Source organism: Aotus nancymaae, unplaced genomic scaffold, assembly GCF_030222135.1.
Source record: "Aotus nancymaae isolate 86718 unplaced genomic scaffold, 86718_ANA_hifiasm-v0.15.2.pri h1tg000009l, whole genome shotgun sequence".
In the NCBI taxonomy this organism is placed as follows: domain Eukaryota; kingdom Metazoa; phylum Chordata; class Mammalia; order Primates; family Aotidae; genus Aotus; species Aotus nancymaae.
Window position 1 is genome coordinate 15,472,486 of NW_026988420.1, and position 25,327 is coordinate 15,497,812.

The 25,327-nt window shown below is 43.5% G+C and overlaps 2 protein-coding genes across 2 annotated transcripts in view; one reads left to right on the top strand and one right to left on the bottom strand.

Annotated features, from left to right (window-relative positions):
* Window positions 1-25,327, top strand: part of RNASEH2B (ribonuclease H2 subunit B) — a 139,427-nt gene that overhangs the window by 96,447 nt on the left and 17,653 nt on the right. The gene's annotated exons all lie outside the window — the stretch shown is intronic.
* The window catches only part of LOC105726699 (guanylate cyclase soluble subunit beta-2), a 68,959-nt gene that overhangs the window by 5,525 nt on the left and 38,107 nt on the right, over window positions 1-25,327 (bottom strand). Inside the window, exons 8-16 of the mRNA XM_012466231.2 lie at window positions 24,417-24,520; window positions 23,185-23,401; window positions 19,484-19,804; window positions 16,712-16,860; window positions 15,976-16,122; window positions 10,198-10,352; window positions 7,159-7,310; window positions 6,885-7,078; window positions 4,436-4,764 (exon numbers count right to left, since the gene is read on the bottom strand). Coding sequence (XP_012321654.2) covers window positions 6,981-7,078; window positions 7,159-7,310; window positions 10,198-10,352; window positions 15,976-16,122; window positions 16,712-16,860; window positions 19,484-19,804; window positions 23,185-23,401; window positions 24,417-24,520 — 1,343 coding nt within the window. The 3' untranslated portion in view covers window positions 4,436-4,764; window positions 6,885-6,980. The remainder of the gene's footprint in view (window positions 1-4,435; window positions 4,765-6,884; window positions 7,079-7,158; window positions 7,311-10,197; window positions 10,353-15,975; window positions 16,123-16,711; window positions 16,861-19,483; window positions 19,805-23,184; window positions 23,402-24,416; window positions 24,521-25,327) is intronic.

A 25,327-nucleotide genomic window follows, 5' to 3' on the forward strand; every position in this document is an offset into this window, starting at 1 on the left:
TGCAGACCTGCCAAATCCCACTCAGGTGAGGCTCAGCTGCTCAGCTGTCTACTGTCAACAGGTTTTTCCACAGATGGTCCGGCTGCCCTCCCCGCTGTGCCGCCTCTGTCGACCAGCTCTGATTTAAATTAATTTGGTCGATGTTATCCAGGGTGACAACACAAAACTTCAAGGCTAGCCCTGACACTGAAAATCCTGTGTTCCTCCATTAGTCACCTCCTTGTGTGTGAAGAGTCCATTTCTACCTCCCAGGATCCTCCTTCTGTGGGAGCTGGGTTAACAGCTCAAATTCTAGAAAACCCGAGGTTAAAAACAGCTGTGACACTCATTAGCCGCAAGGGGGAAAGTTCAGCAAAGTTTGACAGCCGCACTTAGGAAGGCTTCAGAGAGGCTACAGAAAAGGCCTTGGAGCTGAGAACAGGGACCCAGCCTTCCTTAGAAGCCTGGCTCCAAACCAGCTGGGGCCCCACTAATTGGCCACGGCTGGGAAAGGTGCTTGTCTAGTCACGACTCTGTAAAGCAAGGGGCAAGCCCTGGCAATTAAGTGACCACAAACCCGTCCAAGAATTACTCATCAGGGGGACTGCAAATGGTGGGAAAGCTCTTCCTGTTTGGAAGGGTGAGTAAAATTTGGAGGGGATCAGCAACCTGGCCCCCTCCAGCAGCAGACCACTGAAGTCTAACCCCATCAGGAGAGAGACCCTCACCACTCAGGTTCTCGAGGAACAATTAGGAGTTGCTTGAGAAGTCCCCCAAGCTGACTTAACCTGCCGCGAACCCAGCAAGCAAACGTCCTCTGACTGTGATTTATAAGGAGGGGGTCACCTCCAGAGAGGGGCCTGGGCTACTTGCCTAAGTGCTGTGTGCAGGTCAGCCTGGAAACCATTATTATCATCATCAGGAGGATCAGTCAGGAGACAAGTTGAAGCAAGTTGAAATTTGAAAAACACATTAACAGGGGCTTGACGAGATGCCAGAAGAGTCTGCCAGCAGGGACAGCTGGAAGGCCAATTTCTGAGTCAATACTGAAAGGTGGTTGCTTAAATATCTGAGTCAACACACACTGATTTCTCTCCGGCTCAATACTCCTGTTTAATTGCACTGGGGAGTCTCCCCACTGAAACATCTAACACCAAGATACATAGTTGAGTGAAAGAAAAGCGCTTTATTGAAGTGCAAATGAGGTCCTTCGTGGAGCCTGCGGGCCTGGGTCCCGCTGAGCACTCCCTACTGCCCTGGCATAAGGTGGCTTAGCCTTGCAGGGACTCCATGTGCTCCCCTTTTTAAAGAGGGTCGAGAGAGGGGTGAGCCCCAGGCCTCAGCTGGCCTGCAGAGAGAGGTCTAGGTGCGCTGCAGTTGCACGGGCTGCCAAGGCTCTGAGATATTGTTTCAGGATCCATGGTCCTCTCCGGGGAGAGGGGGCAGGAGTGTCTGTTTCCCACCCGAGAGAGCCAAGTCAGACGGAAGGGTGTGCAACTGGAAAGCCATCGTGTTTGGCAGCCAGGTGACCACCTGGCGAGGTTGGTGGCAGAGATGATGAATGAAGTGAGTCTTGAACGTCTGCCCAGCTGCCTGGAGCCTGGGAAGCAGGCTGGTCTCTGAAGAGTCCTGATAGGCCATGGCTACTGATGGAGACACCTCCTCATTGTGATGCCCACATAGGGGCTGGGCAGGATGGCTCAGGGGTAGTGGCGAGGGCGGGGGCTCCCACCGTGACGCTCTGGCAGCCTTCACTGACTTCAGAGCTAAGCGTGATATAGGAGACCTAGCTGGACCTGAAAACCCATGAGAACTGGGACCCGAACCACAGTGAAGAGGCAGGTCCCATGAGCAGGTGGCATGAGTCTGCCACAGCTAAATTCTATGTCTGCTGCCAACTGTCAGAGATAAGGAAGAAGCCCATGTCATTGGTAAACCCAAACTCAAATTACTGGGGCACGTTGTGAAAAGGTAGTTTCTGGTTCAGTACATCTGGGTGTGGGTGGCTTTGGGTCCAATGGCACTCTTGGTGCACACCAGTCTGTCATGCACCCACAGTGTGGGAGGGATTCCTCATGAATACCCCTGCTAATCACACTGAACAGAGATCTGTTCAGATGGGGCCCCGAGGATCTGAGAGACACATGGCTGGGCCATTGTCAATCCAAGAAGTTCACGTTCAGTGGCCACCACCTAGGGAAAATATGGAATTGTCTCGGTCTGATGCTCAAAACGAACTCACAGGGACGTGATCTGCCCAAGACAAACAAGTGTGAAATGAAGATCAAATGCTATTTCTTCCACTTACTAGTTGTGGGACCTTATATAACTGTTGTGTAAATAAGATATTGTGGGTAAAATGCCTGTCACAAAGTAGCTGCCAAAAAATACCAGTTCACCCCTCCAGTTTCCCCCCAAAGCTGAGGTGGATTTCTCTCTAGTTGTTGGTGTTGCTTTTTGTCCAGGAAAGCCACAGTTAGAAAAGGTGCTGAGAAATTTCTGTCTTTCACCTCTAAGCAAGACACCCAGCCCTGCCCAGTCGTGTTGGTCCCTGCGGAGGGACCTCCCCATCTCCCATGCAGTAGAAGTTTGAAAAATGAATTTGCTTACCTTCCTGGAGCATATGGAGTTTTTAGACCTTCCCTTCTGAGCTGTTTATGAATCAAATGGCAGAGCCATTCTCCCTCTGAAGGTCCCCAGGGAGCCCGGCAAGTCCTCACCGACCCGTCACTTCATGCCGATGCTTTTTCGCACATCAATAATCAGTCTCAAGGCCAAGACTGTACCAGGCCCCCACCCACCTGTCTGACTTCCTCCCTATGGCTCCCTTCCTCCTCCAGCCCTTTCCAGGCACACTGGTCTTCTTGTCTCCTGTGAACTTGCCAAGGCTGTTCCTGCCTTGGGCACAGTGCTTCGTGGAAGCCCCTACCCAGGTAGCCACATAGGGGTTCTCCCTTCATCCAAGTCCCGGCTGAAATGCTGCTCCCTCTCAGAAGGCTTCACTGGCCCTCTTCTCCACTACTCAGTTTTATTTTCTTCTTAACATTCATCACTACCCCAACCATCTTATTTGTTTACTTACCTGTTAATTGTCTGTCTCCCTCTACTAAACCGCAAGCTGCCCAAAGGCAGGGACCTCATATGTTTAGTTAATGAGCATCGCGGATCCCAGGACAGTGACTGGATGCTTTGCCCATTCCTGCAGCAGCAACACCTTTCCAAGGAACACTGTTGAATGGATCTATGAGTGTTATAATCCTATAATGTAATAAGTTGGACGACTATTCAGGGTTTTGGGCATTGCCAGAAATATGCAACTCCAGAAGGGAGAGGAGTGGGAGAGGAGAGATAGGCCTCTAGGCAAAGGTAAAAACTTTTCTTTGAGCTTCTCATGTCCCAGAATCCAAATGTCCATCTGACCCCAGGATCAGAGTGAGAGAAGTTTTGCTCTGTCTTCTCTCACCTGAAATCAATAAGAGGCTGCTATTCATTTCCTCAATCTCGGGTTCTAGGATCAAGCTAGAGGGAAGCCTTCGGGCATCAGGGCAGTGCCAATGCCAAGCACTCAAGCAACACTCAACTTTAGAGAATTGTCTAATAAAGATAACGAGAGCTGGACTTTTCATATGGATTTTAAGCTGTTCTAACTCATCACATGGATCTTTCATTTGTCTTAAGAAATTGTCTCAGTGACCAGAGATGGTTTTTAGAAAATGCATGAGCTGTGATCCTCTCTAACAAACATACACTGTGGCCATGCCTTGCTTAACTCCACACGGATCACCTAGCATGGGGGTTCTAGAAAGGGATAGGGGAGCTGCTGCTACACGGGTTCATATTGTCCACCCATCCCTGGTTCCTCATGATTCCTTTGTGACTCCATACTCAAAACCAAGCCTTGTCAGTCCTGAGAATGGCTCTGGCTCTGAGGTAGCTGAGTGACTGCCAAGGCAGCCCAGAATAAGCACAAATGAAGCAAACCCTCCTGTCCTTACGACCCTCAGGACAAAGTAGAGAAGAGGGTAACTGGGCTATCAGAAGTGTCAGTGCCCTGAGGTCCCTGTAAAGCACCAGATGGTGCAGGAACAGGAAGTCTCAGCTTTCCTTAGTAAGCTGAGGCAAGCTACTCCGGGCCACACTGTCCAGAGAAACTGTTCTGTGGATGCGCAGAAAGCAGTAAGTTTTTCTGGTATTAGAGATTCTTTTAGAAGTGAGTATAGAAGGCCTGCCAGCATGAGAGCCCCTGGGGCACCTGCAATGGGGGAGCTCAGAACAAAAGTTTATTCAAAATACAGCGAGCAAGTCAGTAGTGTCCTGCCCCAGGACCCCAAACTCTGCCTATGCTATCCCTTTCCGGCTTTTTCTCACCACCCATCAAGTGACCTCTGAAGTGTCCGATTCTCTTTATGAGCAAGGCAGGGCTGGAAGTATTTTAGACCAGGCCTACTGCACTCACCGTCTGCGTCTGCTGCGTCTCTGTCGGGGAGCAGATGCTGACCGTCGGCATACCTCATAATGGCAACGGTTCTCCAGTCTTGATTTCCCTGAGCACTTGCTTCTGCAAAAAACCATGAGAGGAAGGAAAAGTGAGGACGGTTGCATGAGCAGGCTTTATGGTGGCCGAAGTGGGAGATTTTTTTTTTTTTTTGATGCCTCTGAACATCGGCTGTCCTGGGAGGTTTCCCACAAGTGTCTATCATGTGAAGGACTGGACGGAAGCTCCAGCTGTTGGATGTCGTGTTAGGGAGGCTGAAGGACATTTAATGTGTTTCATGGACTCATTGCCTAGAATGAGGAAATGCACTGTCTGAGAGCAGAGTGGAGGAGAGGAGGCTCGTTTGAGGAAGTACTCTCCTGGGTGCTAGCCTTTCTTCCTCCTGCTACCTCTGGGTCCCTTCGTGCCAGGGTAGGGTGGGGCACAAGAAAGACCCTGTAGGGCCCTTTCTTCCGCATTGCTTTGGTCTTAGACATAGTGCTGAATGCTGACTGCACGTAAGAATCACTGAAGTGCCCTCGCTCCTGCTTCTCCCTAAGAACCCTCCCAAAAATAATGTGTGTCCATGGGAGACAATCTAAGGAAACAGACCAATGTGGAGAGAGCATCAGTGGGCACAATGGTGTTTCCATGTCCCTCCTCCACAATGGCTTTGAGAGACTCTATCTTGCCATGTGGAGATGTCAATTGTCACTGGGAGAAAACATCCTGGCCCCCGGAAGTTTAATGGGGTTCCTTAGGAAGCAGTATCTGCATGAGGTCTCCCCTGAGAGTTTCTGGCCTTCCTGCTGGAGCCCCTCCCCATGCAGTGCTCCAGGGTAGATGAAGGCAGACAGGGAGAGACAGACTTACCCTCCCCCAGAGCCTGGTGGCTGAGGCTCACAGCGGGATATCCAGGGCTGCTGAGGAAAGGGACAGGGGGCTGGGAAATGCACAGAAGCATGAAAAGAAAGGACTGGATCCTTCCTTCCTTCCTGGGACCACATGTATGTTTGTGCAGTTTTCTCTACATGGAGGCACCTGGCCAAGGGGTTCAGGGTGAGGACTGACGTCAGCCCAGCCAGAGGGTGGCCATTTTCTTCTATAAGAAGCCATGTCTGGGGTGTTGTCGACCCCATAGTCTACAAAGGGATCCTTGTTGTTAATTTACACAGAGGCACTGTTTGGGGCCTTGGGGGATGGGGGAGGGGGGGCTGCTATCCCTCGCCCTCCTTTCACACCCTCCCTCCCTCCCCTTTCTCAGGCTCCATTCTGAGGGCTCCCAGTCAGGCACTCTTCCTCACTTCCTACTCGGGATTGCTTTTCCCTAGCTCAGAACTGAAAGTGGGTTTGATTCTACTGGCTCTGACCTTGATCCAGAATACTGTTTCTCTAAGACGTGTGGGAACCCTCAGTGTGGGGTTAGAGCCAGGCACAGCTGAGACCCATCCACCCTGTCCTGTGCCAAAGCCTCCAGCCTGGCCTTCTCCTCTCCAATGATCATGTGGCATGACACCCCTCCCACTTTACTTTGTCCATTTCTGACATCGAAGAGAAAAGGGGAAAGTTTGTTTGCCTTCCCTCTAGAAACCTTCTGTGCTGTGAGGCTGGCATGAGGGTGGGAGGGAAGGGGAGATATCAGAGGATGAGCTGCCCAGAGCCTGGAAATTCTGGGGCTAAAAGTTCTAATGAGGACTGCTCCTGGTCCTTATTGCCAAAGTTATTTCTTGTTTTTTGTTTAGATCTTTGTATCTCAGTGCCCACATCAGTAAAATGTGGATCTAAATAAAAAACAATAAACCAACTATGGCTTACAGGGATGCTAAGGTGAGCTGATATTAGAATGAAAGCATCATGACGATTTCAAAAGTTCTTCAAATAATTCATCTTTTCTTTGGGATAGCCCCACTTTTAAAAATAGTCATCATAATCCGCATGTCCTAAAGAGACATGCTGCATATAATAGCTGTGTAAATAAGGAACCTCTGGACTTTGAGATTCCCCTGTGGGCCTCTGGAGTGGCTAAAGATTAACTCCTGTCAGAAGGAATTCATTCCCTTCTTGGAGGTTCAGAGAGGCTTGCCTGCTGCTACTGGGTTTCCCCTTCAGGTCAGCACTTCTGTCTTAGGCTGTAGCTAAGAGGTCCCGAGTGTATGGGATGGATCAGCCTCGTGATGGAGACCTCACTGTTGGATTCTAGCTTCTTTGGGGGGTACCATGAGCCAAATGGTAATCCCTGGTCCAGCTTAGCACTGGGTTGTTTTACCCTAAACTCCCACCCTCTTGTCAGTCCTGGAGCTGGGTGAGTCACGAATTTTGTCCCTCGTCCCAGTTTTGGAAGCTAGAACAAAATGTGGAAGGCAAAAGTTTCCAGCATGCGAGGAAGCCTGTGCTGGAGCCTCTGAAGCTGGGGAGCAGAGAAAGCACTCGCAAATCAGAGCTGCATGGGAAATGCCCAGAGAAGAACCTCGAAGACTAGTGTATGTAGAACTTGTTAGCTGGATCTATCGGCCCAGCTCAAAGAACATCATAATAACCAGGATGCAAGAGAAGCGTGTTCAGGCCAAGATGGTTGAACTGAGCCTTGGAGCATGGTGGTGGGCAGGGACGCTACCTGTGTTGACCCTGCAGACACTGAACATATCTAAAGTAGTTAGTGGAAAAACTTCTCAACACTAATGACAAGGCTTCTCTTTTTTGCTTACCCTTGTGATCACGTGGGGTTTTAGGTCTCCCCATGATCTCGTCCTCTGTGGCATTCAAGTTCTGGATCAAAAAGTATGTGGTCATTTTCCCTTTACCTTTCACTGCGATTTCACCCCTCTCAATGATTTGAAATCCTTGATTTTTCAAGGCTCTGCACAGAGGAAAAAAAGTGCATCAGATATCAAAGACTGTGAGTCTGTAACTCAAGAGTTGTCTACTATGCACAGGCAACTCAAGAGAAGTGCAGGATGCAGGACACACAACAGCAGAGCAGGGAGGATCCCAGACACCAGCCTGCTGAAGAGGAACATAGGCCGTGGACAGAGTCAGGGTGAGATTCTCAACAAGATGCCACAGGCCAAAAGTGAGCACAGGGACTCAGCAAGACCCTGCCGACCCTGCCATTAATTTCTCTCTCTCCAGCTCACCCCTCATATGGCATCTCTCACGTTTCTACACACCATGCTGTCAGTGCCCGTGTGGACACCACCTGTCATGGTTCTGCCACATAAGGCTCTTGGGTATCAACACTCTTCTTTCCATCTTCCCCAAGAGCACCACGTACCCCATGCTTGCTACCGTGCTCATCCTAACTACCCAAACTTTCTCCACAATAATTTCTGTCTGCCAATGAACTGAAGAGGAGGACTATAGGATAGGGACCATGAAAAGAGACAGAGCTATGGGGTAATTGCAAAATTGTTTCCCCATTGATTTATTTACTGTCCACCAAGTGATGGAGAAAAGGCAAAGAACCATCCGACTGGTGAGGATTCAAATTCGTGACCACCTGCCTCGGCACCCCATCGAGCCTTCCCTTGTCATTGGCCAGGCTGGTGGAGAGTTCAGACCTTCACCACACTCCTTTTGTGCCCTCATTTGGCATCTGCTCCCCTCACTCCCATGCTGGTGACTGTGCCTCCTACTTTCTGATCTGATTCATCTACAGCATTACAGTAATTACATGTGAGAGCCTGTGACTTCGCACCCCTTGACTACATCACCCTTTTCCCCAGTCTGTGAGAATGAAGTGTCTTTCTTGTTCAGGGGCTCCTCATCCATGCCCTCTTCCCACCACTTCTGGGTCTTGCTCCACCAGCCACCCCACCCTTATCTTCAGCTCCCTCTCCATTTGCCTCTCTCCTTCTGCTTGTCAGTGTGCTTATGTCTCTTCCATCCTAAACAGAAGCAAACCAACAGCTTCTCACCTGCTTTAATCCCATACGAGTTTTCTCTTTTTTTAATTCTTCAGCCCAAGGTCTATCCGACCATTTCACTACGACCACTTTTGATAATGCCCCCAGAACCTCTAGTGAGCATTTTTCAGTCCTTATTACTACATTTGACATTGTTGTTCAATTCCTCCTTCCTAAGCCATCCACAAGAGTGCTTCTCACCCTAAACGCTCCTCGTCCTTTCTATTTCTTCTCCTGCCTCTCCCATGGGCTCCTCTTCCTCCCGTGCCACTTAAATGCTGGTTCTATGCAGGATTCCATTCTTTTCCCACTGTTCTTTGCACACTGCATCCTTCAACTCTCATGACTTTACCACCTATACGTTGCTTACTCTAAGTCTGGATCTTCAAAAACTCAACTCCAAACTTCATGCATGCATTTTGTGCCACCTCTAGCTGAATGTTCCACAGTTTCTTTGAACCCAGCGTGTCCAACCTAAACTCATTGCCTGCCCCTATGAGCTGGGATACTTATTTATCCTATTGCAGATGGCGAGGCCATCATTCAAGCCCTAGTCACCCAGAATGGAGACCTGGGCTTCTCCCTCCTTCTCCTCCCCCATTTCCAACTAGTTTAGCTGGTTTTACTTCCCCCATATTCCTGCCACTAATGTTCTGATTCAGACTAAACTCCTAACAGGTCTTGTCTATCTCATTTTCTGATTCTCAAGTATGTCCTTTTAGGGTCTCTAGAGTGGTCAGTGTCAAATAGGACCTGGCCGTGTCACTGGCTTCAACCTCACATTCCTTGGGGGCTTTTCCTAACCTACAGCATAGGATCCTTGCCCTTCAGTAAGGCACATGCAGCTCTCATCACTCCTGCCTCATATTTTCCAATACAAAAAAGCTTGTGTTTATAGTTCTCTGCACCTATTCTACATGTGAACCTGTACCTGCTTTTTACCCCCAATACCCCAATTTTGTCTGAATTTTACTCTGGAACTCTTTGTTGAAGATTTAGCTCAGGAATCTCCATGAAGCCCATTTTTACTGGGTCAAGCCCCCTTGCTCTGGCTCCCATGACACCCCCTGTGATTCCCTTGGGGATAAGAGTGCCACAGTTAAAGAGGGGACTGTGAACCCTGACTCTGTGGGCTGCATCTGGGCTATTCTCCTTCCTCGTCTACCTGTTTCTGAGGCAAATGATTAACCTTTTTCTGCCTTTTCTTTCATCCGTAAATAATAACAATGTATCTTTACAGAGCTGTTGCAACTGTAAATGAATTAACATATAAAAATTTAGAATAGAATGTGGCCTATTGTAAGTGCTCAAGAAACTATAAGTATTGTTTTATACACACATTTATCATTGTATTTGTCTCACTTTAAAAATAACTAACTGCAACTTTTCTTTCTTCTTCTGCTAGACCAAAAGTCAGCACACTTTTTATATAAAAGACCAGAGAGTAAATATTTTAGACTTTGTGTATTATATGGTCTCTGTTGCAGTCATTCAACTCTGCCTTTGTAGCATGACATCAGCCATAGACAATATGTAAATGGAAGTGCGTGGCTGTGTTCCAATAAAACTTTATTTACAAAAATGAGCAGCAGACTAGATTTGGTCTGTGGGGTTATAATTTGCTGTTCTCTGGACTAAACTACATGCCCCCTGAGAGTAAAAACTATGTTGCAGTAGAAGCTCAACTATATTTGTTATCTGCCACAGTATCTTCTGTAAGCCATTGAGGCATGGAAGAAAAAGCATGAGTTTCCTTCCCTACCCATGCCATGGCTGCTAGGCACTCTGTAAGTTCTGGAAGGAGGGAGGGACAAAGAAAGGCATGAATAAATGGAAGCTTACCTGTAGGTTGTGGGGCTGAGGTGTACTTTGTTGGGAAGCCCATGACTTTCCATCCTAGAAGCTGTGTTCACAGTGTCACCAAACAAGCAGTACCGTGGCATCTTGTCTCCCACAACACCTGCTAAGACTGGTCCAGTATGGACACCCACTCTGATCTGTACAGAGAGAGCATCACTGAAAAGAGACCATCTAATACTCTTGCTTTGATTTCTAAGTTAAGGTGTAATTTACATAAAATAAAAGACAGATCAAATGTTTAGCTCCATGAGTTTTGACATATGTGTATATCCCTGTAACCACCAACAGAAATAAAATGTAAACTAGTTCCGTTACCTCGCAAAATGATCTTGTCCCCCTCCAGTTAAGCTGTCTCCCCATCTTCTCCAGCAGAGATAACTACATTCTCATTTCTTTTTCCAAAGAATGATTTGCCTATTCTAGAACATCACATACGTAGTTATATAGTATATACTGTTTTATATCTGGTTTCATTTACTCAGCATAAGATTTTTGAGATTCACCTATATTGTATTACATATCAGTAGTTCATTATTTTTATCACTGAATAGTATTCCATTGTAAGAATATACCACATTCATTTATCCAGTCTCCTTTTGACGAACATTTATTTTTCAGTTTGAATCCATTAAAATTAAGGCTGCTACAAACATTTCTATACAGATATTTTTGTAGACATATTGTCCTTTCTCTTAAGTAAATACCTAGAAGTGGAATTTCTGAGTCATAAGGTAGAAGCATATTTAATTTTATTTTAAAAAAAGACAAGTAAAAATCCTTCCCAACAATTCTCCAAAGTTGTTTTGCTATTTAATATTTCTATCAGCAATGTGACATTTCCAGTTGCTCCCCATTTTCACCATCATTTGATCTTCTCGTGGATGTGAAATGATATCTCACTGTGGTTTTAAATTGTGTTAAATTGGTAACTAATGACGTTAAGCACACTGTCATACACACATTGGCCGTTCATATATTTTCTTTCATAAAAAGTCTGTTCAATTTTTTGCCTGTTTTAAAAATTGAGCTGTTTGACTTTTATTGTTAGTGTGTATGAGTTGTATACATATTTGGATATGTAATATGTATGTATTATAAATATTTTTATCAGTCTGTGGATTTGTGTATTTATTTTCTTTAATAAGCAGAATTTTTTAACTTTGATGAATGTATTCATCTGCTTAGGCTGCCATAGCAAAATACCACAGACTGCGTAGCTTAACAATGGAAAGTAGTTCTCCACAGCTCTGGAGGCTGGAAGGCCAAGATCTAGCTGTGGGCAGGGTGGGTTTCTCCTGAGGCCTCTCTGCTTGGCTTGTAGATGTCCACTTTTGGCTGTGTCCTCACATGGGCCTTCCTCTGTGCACATGCATTCTTAGTGTCTCTTTATGTCCAAATTTCATCTTCTTATAAGGACATCAGTCACATTGGTTGAGGGCTCACTCTTAAGGCCTCATTTTACTCATAAAGGCTCTAGCTCCAAAGACAGTCATGTTCTGAGGTACTGAGTAGTAGAGTTTCAAAGTAAGAATTTTGGGCAAGACACAATTCAGCCCATAACAGTGAAGTTTACCATTTTTTTTTTCCTTTCATAGCCTATTCTTTTTATGTCCTATCTTAAAAAAAAAAGCTTTGTGATTCTAGATTTTATGTTTAGGTTTGTGATATATATAAAATAATTTTTTGTATATGAGGTAAGGTAGAATTGAGGTACATTTTTTCTTTCCATATGATATTTGATGGTAACATAATCAATCTTTAAAAAGAGGTTGCCTTCTCCATGCAATGGTTTGGTGCCTTGGTCAAAAATCAGTGGACTAAATGTGAAGTCTGTCTGGACACTCTGGGCTGCTCCAGTGGTCTGTCTGTTCTCCTCCCAATCTCACTCTGTATTTTTTTTACTGTCGCTTTAAGTTAAGTCTTAAAATTAGTTGTGTACATCCTCCAATTTTGTTGTTTTCTAAGATTGTTCGGGTTACTCTAGATTCTTTAAATTTCCATACATATTTTTTAAATCAACTTGTGAATATTTCCTAAGAAGCCTGCAGGGATTTTGATTGGCATTCTATTGAATCTATACATCAATTTGGGAAAAATAAACAGCTTAAATATACCAAGTTTTCTGATAATGAATATGATATATCTCTCTATTTAATTAGGTCTTCTTTAATTTCCCTAAGCAATATCTTGTAGGTTTAAGCATAGAAGTCATATATATCTTTTGTTAGATTTATTCCTAGAAATTTAAATAATTTTATTTTCTTTTTATTTCATTTTTCAATTTTTTGTCCTTAGTATGTAAACATTTAATTAATTTTCCTGTATTTTTCCTATGACCTTGCTAAATTCATTTATTAGATCTTGCAGTTTGTACAATGCTTTGTTGTACTTCTTGTAGTTTCTATAAGGTTTTCTAAGTGCACCATTATTTGTTCTGTGAATAATGATAATTTTATTTCTTCATTCATTTCCAGGCTTAACTTCTTATATGTCTTCTTCTTGCCTTAGTGCACTGGGTAGGGTTTTTGGTATACTTTAACTAGAAGTGGTTGTCTTTGTATTTATTCTGCTTGAGTTAGCTGAGCTCTGGATATGTGCGTTGATATCCTTTATCCATGTCTAAAAATTCTCAACTATTATTTCTTCAAATATTTCTTCTTACCCACTCTCACTCTGTTCTCCTTCTAGCATTTCAGTTACATATATGGGAGTCCATTTGACATTGTCCTTAGCTCTAGAAAAAAGTCTTCTTCCCTTTTTTCACCCTGTTTTCTTCTTTGCATTTTAGCTTGGATGATTTCTATTTCTCTGTCTTCAAATTCCCTGAATTTTTTCCCTCTATTGTGTCTAGTCTTTGTTAAGCCCATAAAATGAGTTTCTCACTTCTGATTTCTGATATCATTTTCTATTGGAAATAGATATAGAGATAGATGTAAATATAGGCAGTGTGTATGTATTTCCTATATCTTCACACTTGTTTTGCCCTTTTCTTATAGACCCTTTAAAATATTTATCAGACTTATTTTAAAGATCCTATCTGATAATTCCAATATCTAGGCTATCTCTGGACCTGCTTCTATTGACTATTTTCTCTATTGGCTATCCACTATATTACCATTTTCTTGTTTCTTCTTACGTCTCATATTTTTCATTATTTAATTGAATGATCCATGTTGTGTGTGAAAATACAGTAGAGACTGAAGTAGATGATATTTATCCCCCAGAAAATGTTACATCCCTTCAGAATCAGGCTGCTGGAATGGAGAGTAAGTAAATCTAATCTATATTTGAGTTGGATCTGGGCTCTTCCAGAAATATTGGTATATTCCATGCACCACTGGTTTCAAATATTATGAAGTCTGAATCAGAACTTTCAGTACAGCAGAGCTTAGAATCTGAGCACCAGCAAGGCTCTGAGGACCTTGAATGCTGTAAAGCCAATCCACCAGCTCTTGGAGTTTTGGGAGATCTCCTTCTGCATTATAATCCAACAGTGAGATTTTCAGAAGTCTGTTTGCTCTTCAGTCCTACCCTGGCTCTCTGCACCTTGGGAAATTTTTCTCTGCCATTCATCCTTGCCCCCAGACTTCAAAAGGTTATCGTAGTGTACTTGGTGGAGACCAAAAGTACTTCAGGTGGAGTTCTCTCAGTTCTCTTACTCAACACTAGCTTTTAATGGGCCACTGCTTCGCATCTGGGAAAGGCCCCAAGGGCCCCAGGGACTGGGGAGCTCTCTCAGCTCTCCTCTCCCGTCCTAGTCTTTGGCTGACTAAACCTCTGCACTTGGCCTATGAGAAAGAGTGGTAGATGCGTACAGACTCTGTGGCTGGGCTCTTCGGGATTCTAACATGTTGTTTCAGCCCTGTGACCATTAAAAATTCCCTAAAATTTAAATGGGCTTATCCCTACCCTCACTTCTGGTGGATTACTTCTTCTGCTGCCCTGCCAGGATTGAATGAATGCAATTATGGATGTCTTCTCTTTGAAAGGACTTGCCACTTCCTGGAATTAAGTTTATTTTGATTCCTTTGCTCTCTGGTGGGGGGAAAAGAAAACTACCAGCATGGGAACAACGGTCTATTGCAGCTTTCTACATCCTAATCAGATTACTTGTGGTTTTTGCTAGCTAGATTTTCTTCTCCTCGAAGTAAAATTGTAAATTTCTCTAGGAATAGAGGATTATCTGAACTCTTCAAAGCACCTAGTAATACTGTCTCATGCATGGATGGACCTCAGTAAATGTATATTACAGCTATATGAATAAAAGAATAGAATATCGCAGTGCGTAATAATTTTTAAAGTGTAGAAATGGCAGCATAATTCTGTAAAAGAGAAAATGTTTCCAGTTCTTTTCCCTACATCCTTGAATAAACCCATGTGATATGCTGTTCTAGTGAGTATTTAATGATGCTTCTAATTATGTCCATAGTCTTACATTGGAATTGCTAACATCCTTTCCTTTTTTTTTTTCATGGTAAATCCACCTTCAGAGTTTACCAGAATTAATTGTCTAATTTCATTCTTATTGGTATAGCATTATTTTCATCTCTGGTGCTACGCCCCTTTTATACACACACACACACACACACACACTACACTTTCCATTTACACAACCATATATTTGTATTTTTTCACGAGTGGCTTACATGAGGGTGCCTTAACTGAAACATTTACCTCTTATCTAACCTTCTTTATCTCTTCCCTCATTACCTCCCATCCTGATTTTTTATTTATTATATTGGATTTTTATTTCACTGATGCACAATGTGTGTTTGCAATGAGTCATTATGGCAGCTGTCTTGTTCTTGTGACTAAGACCAGCTTTTACTTAGAAGGCTACAGTGAACGCTGCAGCCATGATCTACACTGCTTCTCAGCTTCTAACTCACCATGGTCAGGGTGAGTGGAGCATATTTTCAGAATCTCCTGTAAAAAGTTTATAATGTGGACAAATTATATTCCATCTTATAATTGGCTTTGTTTATTTTGAGTTGACCAGTTTATTTTGAGTTTCTGACTGACAATAGCAGGGAAAGGATCTAGAGATAAAAGGCAGAGAGATGGGGTTCTCAGCCATCCCGGGAGAGTTAGGATCTGCTGAGCTAGCAGAAGAGGACGTTCATTTTTTATCTCTAAAACTGTTCAACTTTTAGAGTGTGAATAAACTTCCAGACTTGGAAGTATACCTTCCTGTGAGAAAGGCGAGCAGATGTCTCGCTAGTGGCCACGTGGTGGAAGGAAAGCCATTCTGAATATCTTACGGCATCACAGTGCCTGGCCTGCTGACTGCAGGCAGCTTCACACCTCAGCCTGAGTTCTGAACCTGTCAGATGGCATGTTGGAGACACAGTTTTCTAAGCAGGAAAAGTTGGCTGCTAAGTAAACCTGAACCACTTGTTGAAATTCTTGAACAAAAAAGCAGGAATTATAAATAAGCTGGTTTTTAAGATGGAATGAACCCTGCTAGGTAACCAGGAGGAACTGCTCAGCACTGTCCTAAATCACCAACAAAGGAAGCTTGCAGTCAACCATAGGAAAACCTTGAGCACCACAGCTCCTCTGAAATTTGAGAAAAGTTTAGACTATAGCAGCCTTAGGAATATCTCTATTAGGAACATATGCAAGAGAAGAAAAGGGTTAGGATAAATTACCCATTTTAATGATGGCAACGTACCCAGTAATCACCTAAGCATATAAGTAGAATTCTACTTTTATGTGTGAGATGTGTGGCATTAAGCCAACTACACAGTTGCTCTCTACCTGGATGGGTTCTCTAGTAACAGGATTCATCACTTCCTTTGCAGAAATCCTCATTCCCAAGGCAAAATTAGCCACTCTTTGAGCATGGCTTCCAACAGGCACTGGTACACCTCCTACCACCATATAAGCATCTCCAATTGTTTCTACCTGTCAGGGAAAAAAACAGGTATTCAGAGGGTTTTCCTTAATGCACTAAACATGTCACTGTGCTTTTTTCCATTTTCCATATATTGACAAAGGGCCTATATTAAAGTTGGGGATTCTTTGCTAAGGGTATGAGGAGCATCAGGGAGGAAGTGAGAAGGAAAGGGACTCAGGAAACATCCATGAGAGAGCCAAAGGCCTGTCTGCTTTTGGTGGAAACGAATCCCAGAGAAGAGGAAGCTCCTGGGGTAGTCATGTGATGCTACATATGGGATAACACATTGTTTGGATTCGACTTTCTGTGGAATTTAGGAGTAGGAGAACCATTAAGCTCTTGGAAAACAGTGTTTGCCCCTCAAGGGCACCAGAGTACTATCTTAGCACTGAGTATTGTAAGATATTGTAAGAGAATTCCTGAAAACTAGAATTCCTAAAATACATCCAATTCCCTTTCGGCTCTTATTTTCTGACCCTATACTCATCCACACCAAACCCCAGTCCAGGGCCAGACAGAGGCAAAGGGAGTCTTAGAATCAAGCACTCGCCCTGCATGAGCACACTGTGAAACACCCAACACTGCACAGACTCTTACTTTATAGACCGCGTGCACGTTGGTTAATCTGTCAAACTTGGAGTACATGGAGTTCAGCATGTTCACTATCTGTATAGGTTCACAGGCAGCACAGATGTTGGTAAATGTCACCACATCGCTGAAAAGGATTGTGCAGCTTTTAAATTCTCCTACAACAGAAACCAGGTATCAGTGAGAATCAAGGAGACAGACTAATTAGTCCGTGAATTCTGGATTCAGAGGCCATTTGAGAATCAAACCTGCCTGTGCCTTGAAGAAAAAGGAGCTGGATGCCATTCCCAATTCGGCATCACTCAACACACGTTTACTGAGTGCCCACTGCAAGCTAGTCATACTAGGAGAATCATATCACAGGGGGCAAGCAGACCAGGCCCTCGCCCCTAAGGAGCCCCCAGTCTAATGAAGGAGACACACGAGTGAACAAATGCTTCTAGTAAGATATGACCAGTGCAGTGGGAGGACAGAAAGGGCCCCTAGCAAGTGGGCCAAGCAGAGCCTGAGCTACAGGAGACCTGGGGACAGAGCTGACAGAGACTGGTCACTGTGAAACAGTGGGTCCCCGTCTTTGTATGGCAGGGAAGCTACCTTGTCCTCAACAATTGCTCCTAAATCATGCCCCTGATTCTACCTTGGCTCCCATTCATGCCGCCTTCCACATAGCAGCCAGATGCCCTGTTTAAGTCAGATCTCCCACGCTTCAACCCCAAATCTTGCATGACTTCCATTATTCTTAGAATGCAATCCAAAGTCCTTGCCGTGGCCTACAGAGGGGACCATCCCCACCTCTGTCCCTGCCACGTCTCTGACCCCATGCCCCTCTGGCTCCCTCCACTCTGGCCACACTGGCCTCATGTGGTTTCTCCAGTATGCCAAGTACCTCCTGCCTTTGGGCTTCTACACCTAAGGAAAGAGGTGTTTTCTCTGCCTGACATTTTTCTCAAATATCTACAGAGCCTGTCACTCACATTTCAAATGTAACCAACTCAGTGAGAACTCTCTTCACCACCCTATATAAAATAGCCCCTAGACTGGCTGTCCTCTTCCACCCACTCCATAGCCATGTGGCATGATATTTTGTATGGAATGGTTTATTTGGTTATCACTGGCCTCCCCACTGGAATACAAAGCTCCATGAGATGGGAGACTCTCAGTTTAGATCTCTGCTGTATCCCAAGCCCCTAAAGCAGGGCCTGGCACACAGTAGATGTTCAATAAATATTGAGTGAATAAATTGATGACTCCTTGAATGCAGCTGGGTGCCTTCTATGTCAATTACACCTCTGGTGGTAATTTCCCCTTCGTGGAACTTTCTCTTCTCCTTGGCTTCTGGCTATCATTCTCTCTTCATATTCCTCCTACCTTTCTGATCTCCTCGTTTTACATCTTTCCTTGGCTTCTCAACCTTCTTAAGTAGTAGATGTTCCCTAAGGAGTAATACTCCACTCTCTTCTCACTCCCTGCCCTCTAGGTGATCTTATCCCCTATTCACAGAGTCTATGATTAACCCTGCCCACATTGCAATAACCCCCAGGTGTGTAGCTCCATGCCACAATGTTCCCGTGAGCTCTCTAAGATTCCTACCTCTGATCATGCTATGTGGCACAGACATCTCAAACTCAATGGTTCTAAAATGGATCTTGTCATTCTCTCCAACCCTGCTCTTGTTTCTGGCCCTGTCTTAAGGATAAAGCAGCCCATTTTTCCATGCAAGAAGCCTCAGACCCATGCCTGCCTCCTCTGTCTTACCTTCCCCACCTGGTCAGTGAGGAAATCCTGCTGATTCCTTTTTCCTCTTTGCTTGCTGAAATTCAGCCTCAAGGCCCAACTCAAGTGACTCACACTTTTGATAGGCGCCTTCACAACTCAAACCTGCCCCCTATCTCTTTCTCTCATGACACCTACCTATTTATTATTACTTTCCTTGTCCCTATGTCACCATAGCACCTTATGTGATGGAAAGAGTGTGGATTTTGTAGTTAGATGGCCTTAACGCAGTTAGTTTCCAGCTCTTTCATTTGTCAGCTGTGCTGAATGTCAGTTTGCTTAGCAATATTATATGGACAACACCTCCCTCATTAATTTTGAGAAAAATTAATGAAACAGCACACGTTAAATGTCTAACACGGATCCCAGCACAATAATTGCTTTTTAATGCAAATGAATTTCTTTTCCTTTGGTCATTCCCACCCCCATTAACTTACTCTGCATATATCTAATAAAATCACAAGGCTGTAAACTCCTCTGTGTGCCCAGATCTGGAAGAGCACCCTGACACAGAGTAAGCTCACCAGATGCATCTGGTGAATGAACACAGTCCCGTGACAAACGGAAAGTGAGTTCAGGGTAAACACGAAATCCCTGCCTCTGTAAATAGTGTACTGTCCCAGAACAGTCCTCAGAGGAACCCTGTGATTTAACTAGTGTGCGAGTGTATTATTTCTAGTTATAGTTAAGAACCCTACTCATTGTCACTGAGTAATGAGGCCAATCTCAGGACACATCCTTAAATTCTGAGAGAACTTAATGTATGTGTAGTTGACAACCATTTTTATATAATTCATGTTTCACTCCTGTAATATTTTTATTATTATCAATGTAGAGAGAACAAAGCTGAGGATATGCAGGTGGAGTAATTAGCCCAAGATCATGTCACTTACAAGTGACAGAGCCAGAATTCAAAACCACTTCTGTCTGGTTTCAAACCTGTGCCCCTGACCACTAAGACATACCACCCTCTGCTCAGAGGTCCCTGTGCAGGAAACGGTGCCTTACCTGCAGCCACCTTTTTGCCCTCCCTCAGCTGGTTGGCCACGTGTTTGGGCAGCATGGCATAAAGCAAAGTCTCTGTTTTCTCCTTTTCGATGGCCAAGTGCTTGGAGAGGACCCGCAGCTCCTCCTTCTTCCTCTCCAGCTGGTTGGACAGCTCCATCTCAGCCAGCCGCTGCTGGTTCAGGAGGATGAGATCCCTGGTGGTGTCATGGAGGGCGATGTCAGAAAGATGCATATTGCATTCTTCCAGCTCTTGCAGGCTGTGGAGCTTTGGAGAACACAGGTACACCATGCACTGCATGGACTCCATCCAGATCATCTGGCCTTGCCATCATGAAGAGAAATGCAACAATAAGATTATGTCACCAGCAGGGGCTGAGATGAGCTCGCTGGGCAACCAATCATCTCCCACACCATGCACTTCTAGCTACTGCACAGTCAAGCTCCTTCTCTTTCACTGAAGGTCCCTGAGAGTTATGTACATTTTCTGTCTCCACTTACTCATCTCCCCTCTTCCTAGCAGCTTGGTCTATTGCCTACTTTGAGGTGGCTCCCATCTATCAATGGCCTCCATGCTACTGATGTTAAAACAAGTTTCTTGGCCTTTTTTTTTACTTAGTCCTTCTGCTGTTTGATGATGTTAACCAGACCCTCCTTCCTGAAATCTCACTTCCTAGGACTTCTCTGACACTGCTTTCTCTCTGAGATTTCCCCTAATGCTTTGAATTTTTATTTACATTATTTTAATCTCATTCCTTAAACATTAGTGTTCCTGAGGGTTCTGTCTTGGTATTCTCGGTTAGCGTCACATAACTGCATCCTACACACGCTGACTATGAATCTGAATTTCCAGAGAAAACTTGCTTCCTGAACTCGAGATGTGTATTTCTTTAAAAATAGATGTTTGTTATCTTATTGTAAAAGCAGTACATATTCATTGCAGAAAACAAAAAAAAAGTGAAAGAAAATAGTAAAAATCACCCACAATCACACCTCACAGATAATTACTGTTAATATTTTGGAGTATATCTTTGTTTTACAAAAAAAAAGAGGGATTACATGGCATCTTCTTTTCATAATCTGAATTTTTCACTTAAAATCTATAACATATTATTTCATAGTATTAAACATAGATATGCATCTTAATTTTTGCTGTTTGCCTTGCTCATACTGTATGTTAATAAATAATAAGCTAGTATTGATTATATTACATCTAGCTTATCATTGTATGAACAACATTGTGATGAAAGCTTGAGGCAATCTTTGTGTATAGTTACAGTTAGTTAGTTAAAAGATATATTCTTAGACATGGGTTACTTAGACAAAGAATATGCTCATTTTTAAGGCTTTTGATACATATTGCCAAAATCCCCTCTAGGGTGATTGTGACAATACCTCCATGAACAATGTTTTTTTCCTTCTGTGCTCCCTATTAGGTGTTTGTTCATGGATATCTGCACTGAACTTATCTTCAACACCCTCTACAAATCTCTCTTTCTATTAGTTCTTTCATTACATATGTAGTTAGTCCCTACAATTAGCCAGACACACTGTTTTTTCAGCATTGAGGATACAGCAGTGACTCAAACTGACAAAAATCCCTGCCTCAAGGACGTTATATCATGCCCTTTTTCCAGTTAATTGCACCTTCATCACCCAGTTACCCAAGCAAGGAAGCTAATAATTATCCTAAAAATTCCCCACATGCAGTCATCAAGTCCTGCCTTAATTATCTTATGAGTCTATCCTCCAATTGCCACTCCAGTGCCATGACTGGAGTTTAGCAGCTTAGAGCTTCTCTCCTGTACTCCAGAAGCGGCTTCCATCTGGCCTCCCAGGATCCATTTTCTCTACACTCTGATCGATCCTTCACACATCTCCAGAGTGATCATTCTAAATGTCAAATCTGATCATGGCAAACACTTCAGCATGTTTCCAACTGTACTACAGAGTTCAAGTCCTCATCTTGCCAGCCTTCTCTCCCATCACTCCACTCTACACCTCACTTGGGTTCCCAGAACATCTCATTCCCTTCTTGGACGTTCCCCCAGCTCTGCCTGTGCTTATCCCTGGAATACCTAATCATACCTCTAATAGAAAGACAGCTCAAAATGTGTGCCCTTTCATGCCATAAACAAAAATTTGCTCAAAATGAATCAAAGACCTAAATGTAAGAGCTAAAACTATAAAAGTCTTAAAAGAAAACACAGCGGAAAAGTTTCATGATATCAGATTTGGCAACAATTTCCTAGATATGACACCAAAATCACTGGCAACAAAAGAGAAAATAGATAAATTGGATTTCATAAAAATTCAAATCTTTTGTGCATCAGAGGACACAACCAACAGTGAAAAGGTAACACAAAGAATGGGAGAATATAGTTGCAGATTATATATCTGATAAGAGGTTAATATACAATATATTAGAAATTCTACAACTCAACCACAAAAGCAAACAACCCAATTTAAAATGAACAGAACACTTGAATAGACATTTTTCTGAAGAGTAAGTAGAAATGGCCAATAAGCACATGAAAAGATATTCAATATCACTAATCATTAGGGAAATACAAATCAAAACCACAATAAGATAGCACCTCACACCTATTAAGATGGCTATTAATTTTTTTTAAAGTGGACAATAATAAGTGTTCATGAGGATGTGGAGAAATTGGAACACTTGTGCACTTTTGATGGGAATGTAAAATAGAGCAGCCACTATGAAAATAAGTATGGCAGTTCCTAATTTTAATAAATCCATATGATCCAGCAATGACACTTCTGGATATACAATCAAAAGAAATGATGGCAGGGACTCAGAGAGGCAAAAATATTTATAGTAATATTATTCACAGTAGCCAAGTGTTAGAAGAAACCCAGGGTCCAACGATGGGTGAATGGATACAGAAAATGTTGTCTATTCATACAATTGAATATTATTCAGCCTTAAAAAGGAAGGAAATTCTGACACATACTACAGTCTGGATAAACTTTAAAGACATTATACTAATTGAAATAGGCCAGTCACAAAAGGACAGGTACTGTATGATTCCACTTATATGAGGTATCTAGAGTAGTCAAATTCATGGGAACAGAAGGTAGAATGCTGGCTGCCAGGGACTAGAGGAAGGACAAAAGAGGAGTTATTGTTTAATAGGTACAGAGTTTCAGTTTTGCACAATATGAAAAAGTTCTGGAGATGGATGTTAGTAAAAGTAATACAACTTGTGAATGTGCTTAATACCAATGAGCTGTACATTTAAAAACGATTAAAATGGTAAATTTTATGATGTGTAAATTTTACTACAATTAAAAACAAAATGTGTGTGCTACTAATAGTGAGATGATCACGTTGCTATATAAATTAAATTAATTAAATTAAATTAATACCAATAGTACCTAATGCATTCTGAAAATGTTGGTAACAGATCAGAATTTTATAATTATATAACACATATAATTTTATAGTTATATATACATATAACTATATTACACATATAGTTTATTTATGTCTAAACCAGAGATAGTTGAGGAAATAAAATATATTGTTTATAGGTCAAGTCAAGTGGAAATGTCTGTACAAAGAAAATGTGCTCTCAACATAGCCCCTACCCCACTTTTTGGGAACCTGGAAAGCTGCCTCTTGCCTTTCTGATCAATCTTCCAAGCAGGCATGGAGCAACAGGAAAGGAGTGAGTGATTACCTCGAAGTTTGAGTGTGGGCTGACTTTGCCATGCTGCAGGCATCATTTCTCTTCGCGTCTTCAGGACAAATTGACTGTTGATAAATTTGCGGATGCTGAAAATGTTGAAGGTAATTTGAGGATGAATGATGGAGAAATACTCATTCAGTTGAATCTTCTGGGTTTGGAGTCCTGGTACATACTTCTGAATGTTCACTCCGGCTTGCTTGACCTGCAGCTATCCACAGAGGACAGATTAAGACTGAGAAATAGAAAGCAACCCCCTCTCCCCATAAACTTCCCCTTGGAAATAACATTTTAGCCATGTTCTGTGGCTCACTATGGGGAAAGGGGGTCAGTAATGGAATCAACAACATGGAAGTAATAAGTTTTTTGAATCAATCAAATCTGTGCTAATGTCTGAAAGAGGAAAGAATAGTACAAGAGTGCTCAGAGGCTTATTTCTGACTAAAGAGAAATGTTACAGCTCTCTATTGGGCTAACAGTTCCTCCATAGCTCTCTGAGACAACTCTGTCTCTCACTCTCTCTCAATTACTAATGAAGAAACTAGAAAATTCTGCAGCATTGGATGTAACACCCAGGCCTAGGTGAAGAAATCCATCAAAGGGGTGGGGAGATGCCTTTCACTGCTATCTCCAGTGAATACACAGAAAGAAGAAGTAAAATAGGTGTCCTTTAAGTGAGTTCATAATTAATTCAGTTGACATATATTTTATCCATGGAAATGGATTGACAATCCAACTTAAATGGTTATACTCACAACTCTCACAGAGCAGTGGCATGAGCTGACGTGGACCTCTCCCCTATGTTCAAGGTGCAGAATGTGAAGCTTAGTGGGATGGTGACATACATGGTTGTCACAAGGATGGGAAGAGATCATGGGTAGCATTCCACCCTATCATTGCTACTGACTGTATTCTGTTGTCTCTTTATGTAGTGAATTCTAGCATCACTTCCTTTTTCCCTTTTTTCTAATGGTAAACTTTCCCATGCATTTACTAGTTCAAACCTCCCTTTCTACCCTATCAAAAAGATCCTACATTCTGGTTTCTGGAGGATATCACAATATGACAAGGAAATCAATGGTCCTGCCAGGGTAAACCCTAGTCTCTCAAGCCCTGGGAATTTCTCAGGGACTTGAACGTCTTCATAGATTCATAAAAGACTGTAAATCATGCTCACTTTCCTGGCTTAGCCCCAATTCCAAGCTACAGAGGGAAGAGTCTCTTACTGATGCATCAAATACAATGTGGAAAGGAAAAGCATTGCAGAACGTCTTCTCTTCAATCCAGAGTCTCTCAGGATAAACTGGCTCAAAGGCATTCGCGACATGCCCTGGACAGAGAAAAAGAAACTCCTGATGAGAAGCAACTCCCTCCCCGACCCTTGCAGACAGCAGAGCTTGGGATAGGGATAGTATCTTAAGTGTTTCACAGGCGAAGTGCATTCCCCCTTCCTTTGCACGGGCTCCCTCAGCATCTCCAGATGGCCATGGTAATTCTTCTTCCAAATTAAAACAAACAGAAAACTTGCTACCAGGTTGAGAAGCGCTCCTGCCCCCTGCCAAGTTTCTGCCCGCTGCTGAAGAGTTTCTGGGCCAATTGAGTACGTCTCGCCATGAACACAGAGTCGGCATTGAAATGGTGACAGCCAGACAATGAGCTAGCAGAGCAGAGCGTGTGCTCCAGGCCCAGCATCAGGGACATTTGCCATGGAGCTTTTTAGACTGACAGTTTTGGGTGGCACGTGAAAATTTAACCAACAGTCCTATTTGGCAGGGGTTAGAGATTCGAAATGGAGCCTTTTTGATATGAAAATCTCCCAGACAAAGGATGTCAATTGCATGTTTGACTCACTTGCCACGGCTTGAAGGATGCAAAATGCAACACTTTGAGCCCTGCAGACCTTCTCCCAGATGCGTGTCACATGTCCCACTGAGCCGTGACGCAGGGTTCTCCCAGAACATGTCACCTGCCCACTGATCTGTGACACAGGGCACCCTAACTCCCTTATCCCAGACTCGAGTCACCTGCCACCGAGCCGTGACACAGGGCACCCTAACTCTCTTCTCCCAGCTGATCAGAGTCCTTATTCAGACTCAGGTGTCAGGTGCTAATCGTTAGACCAGCTCAGTGCCCACAG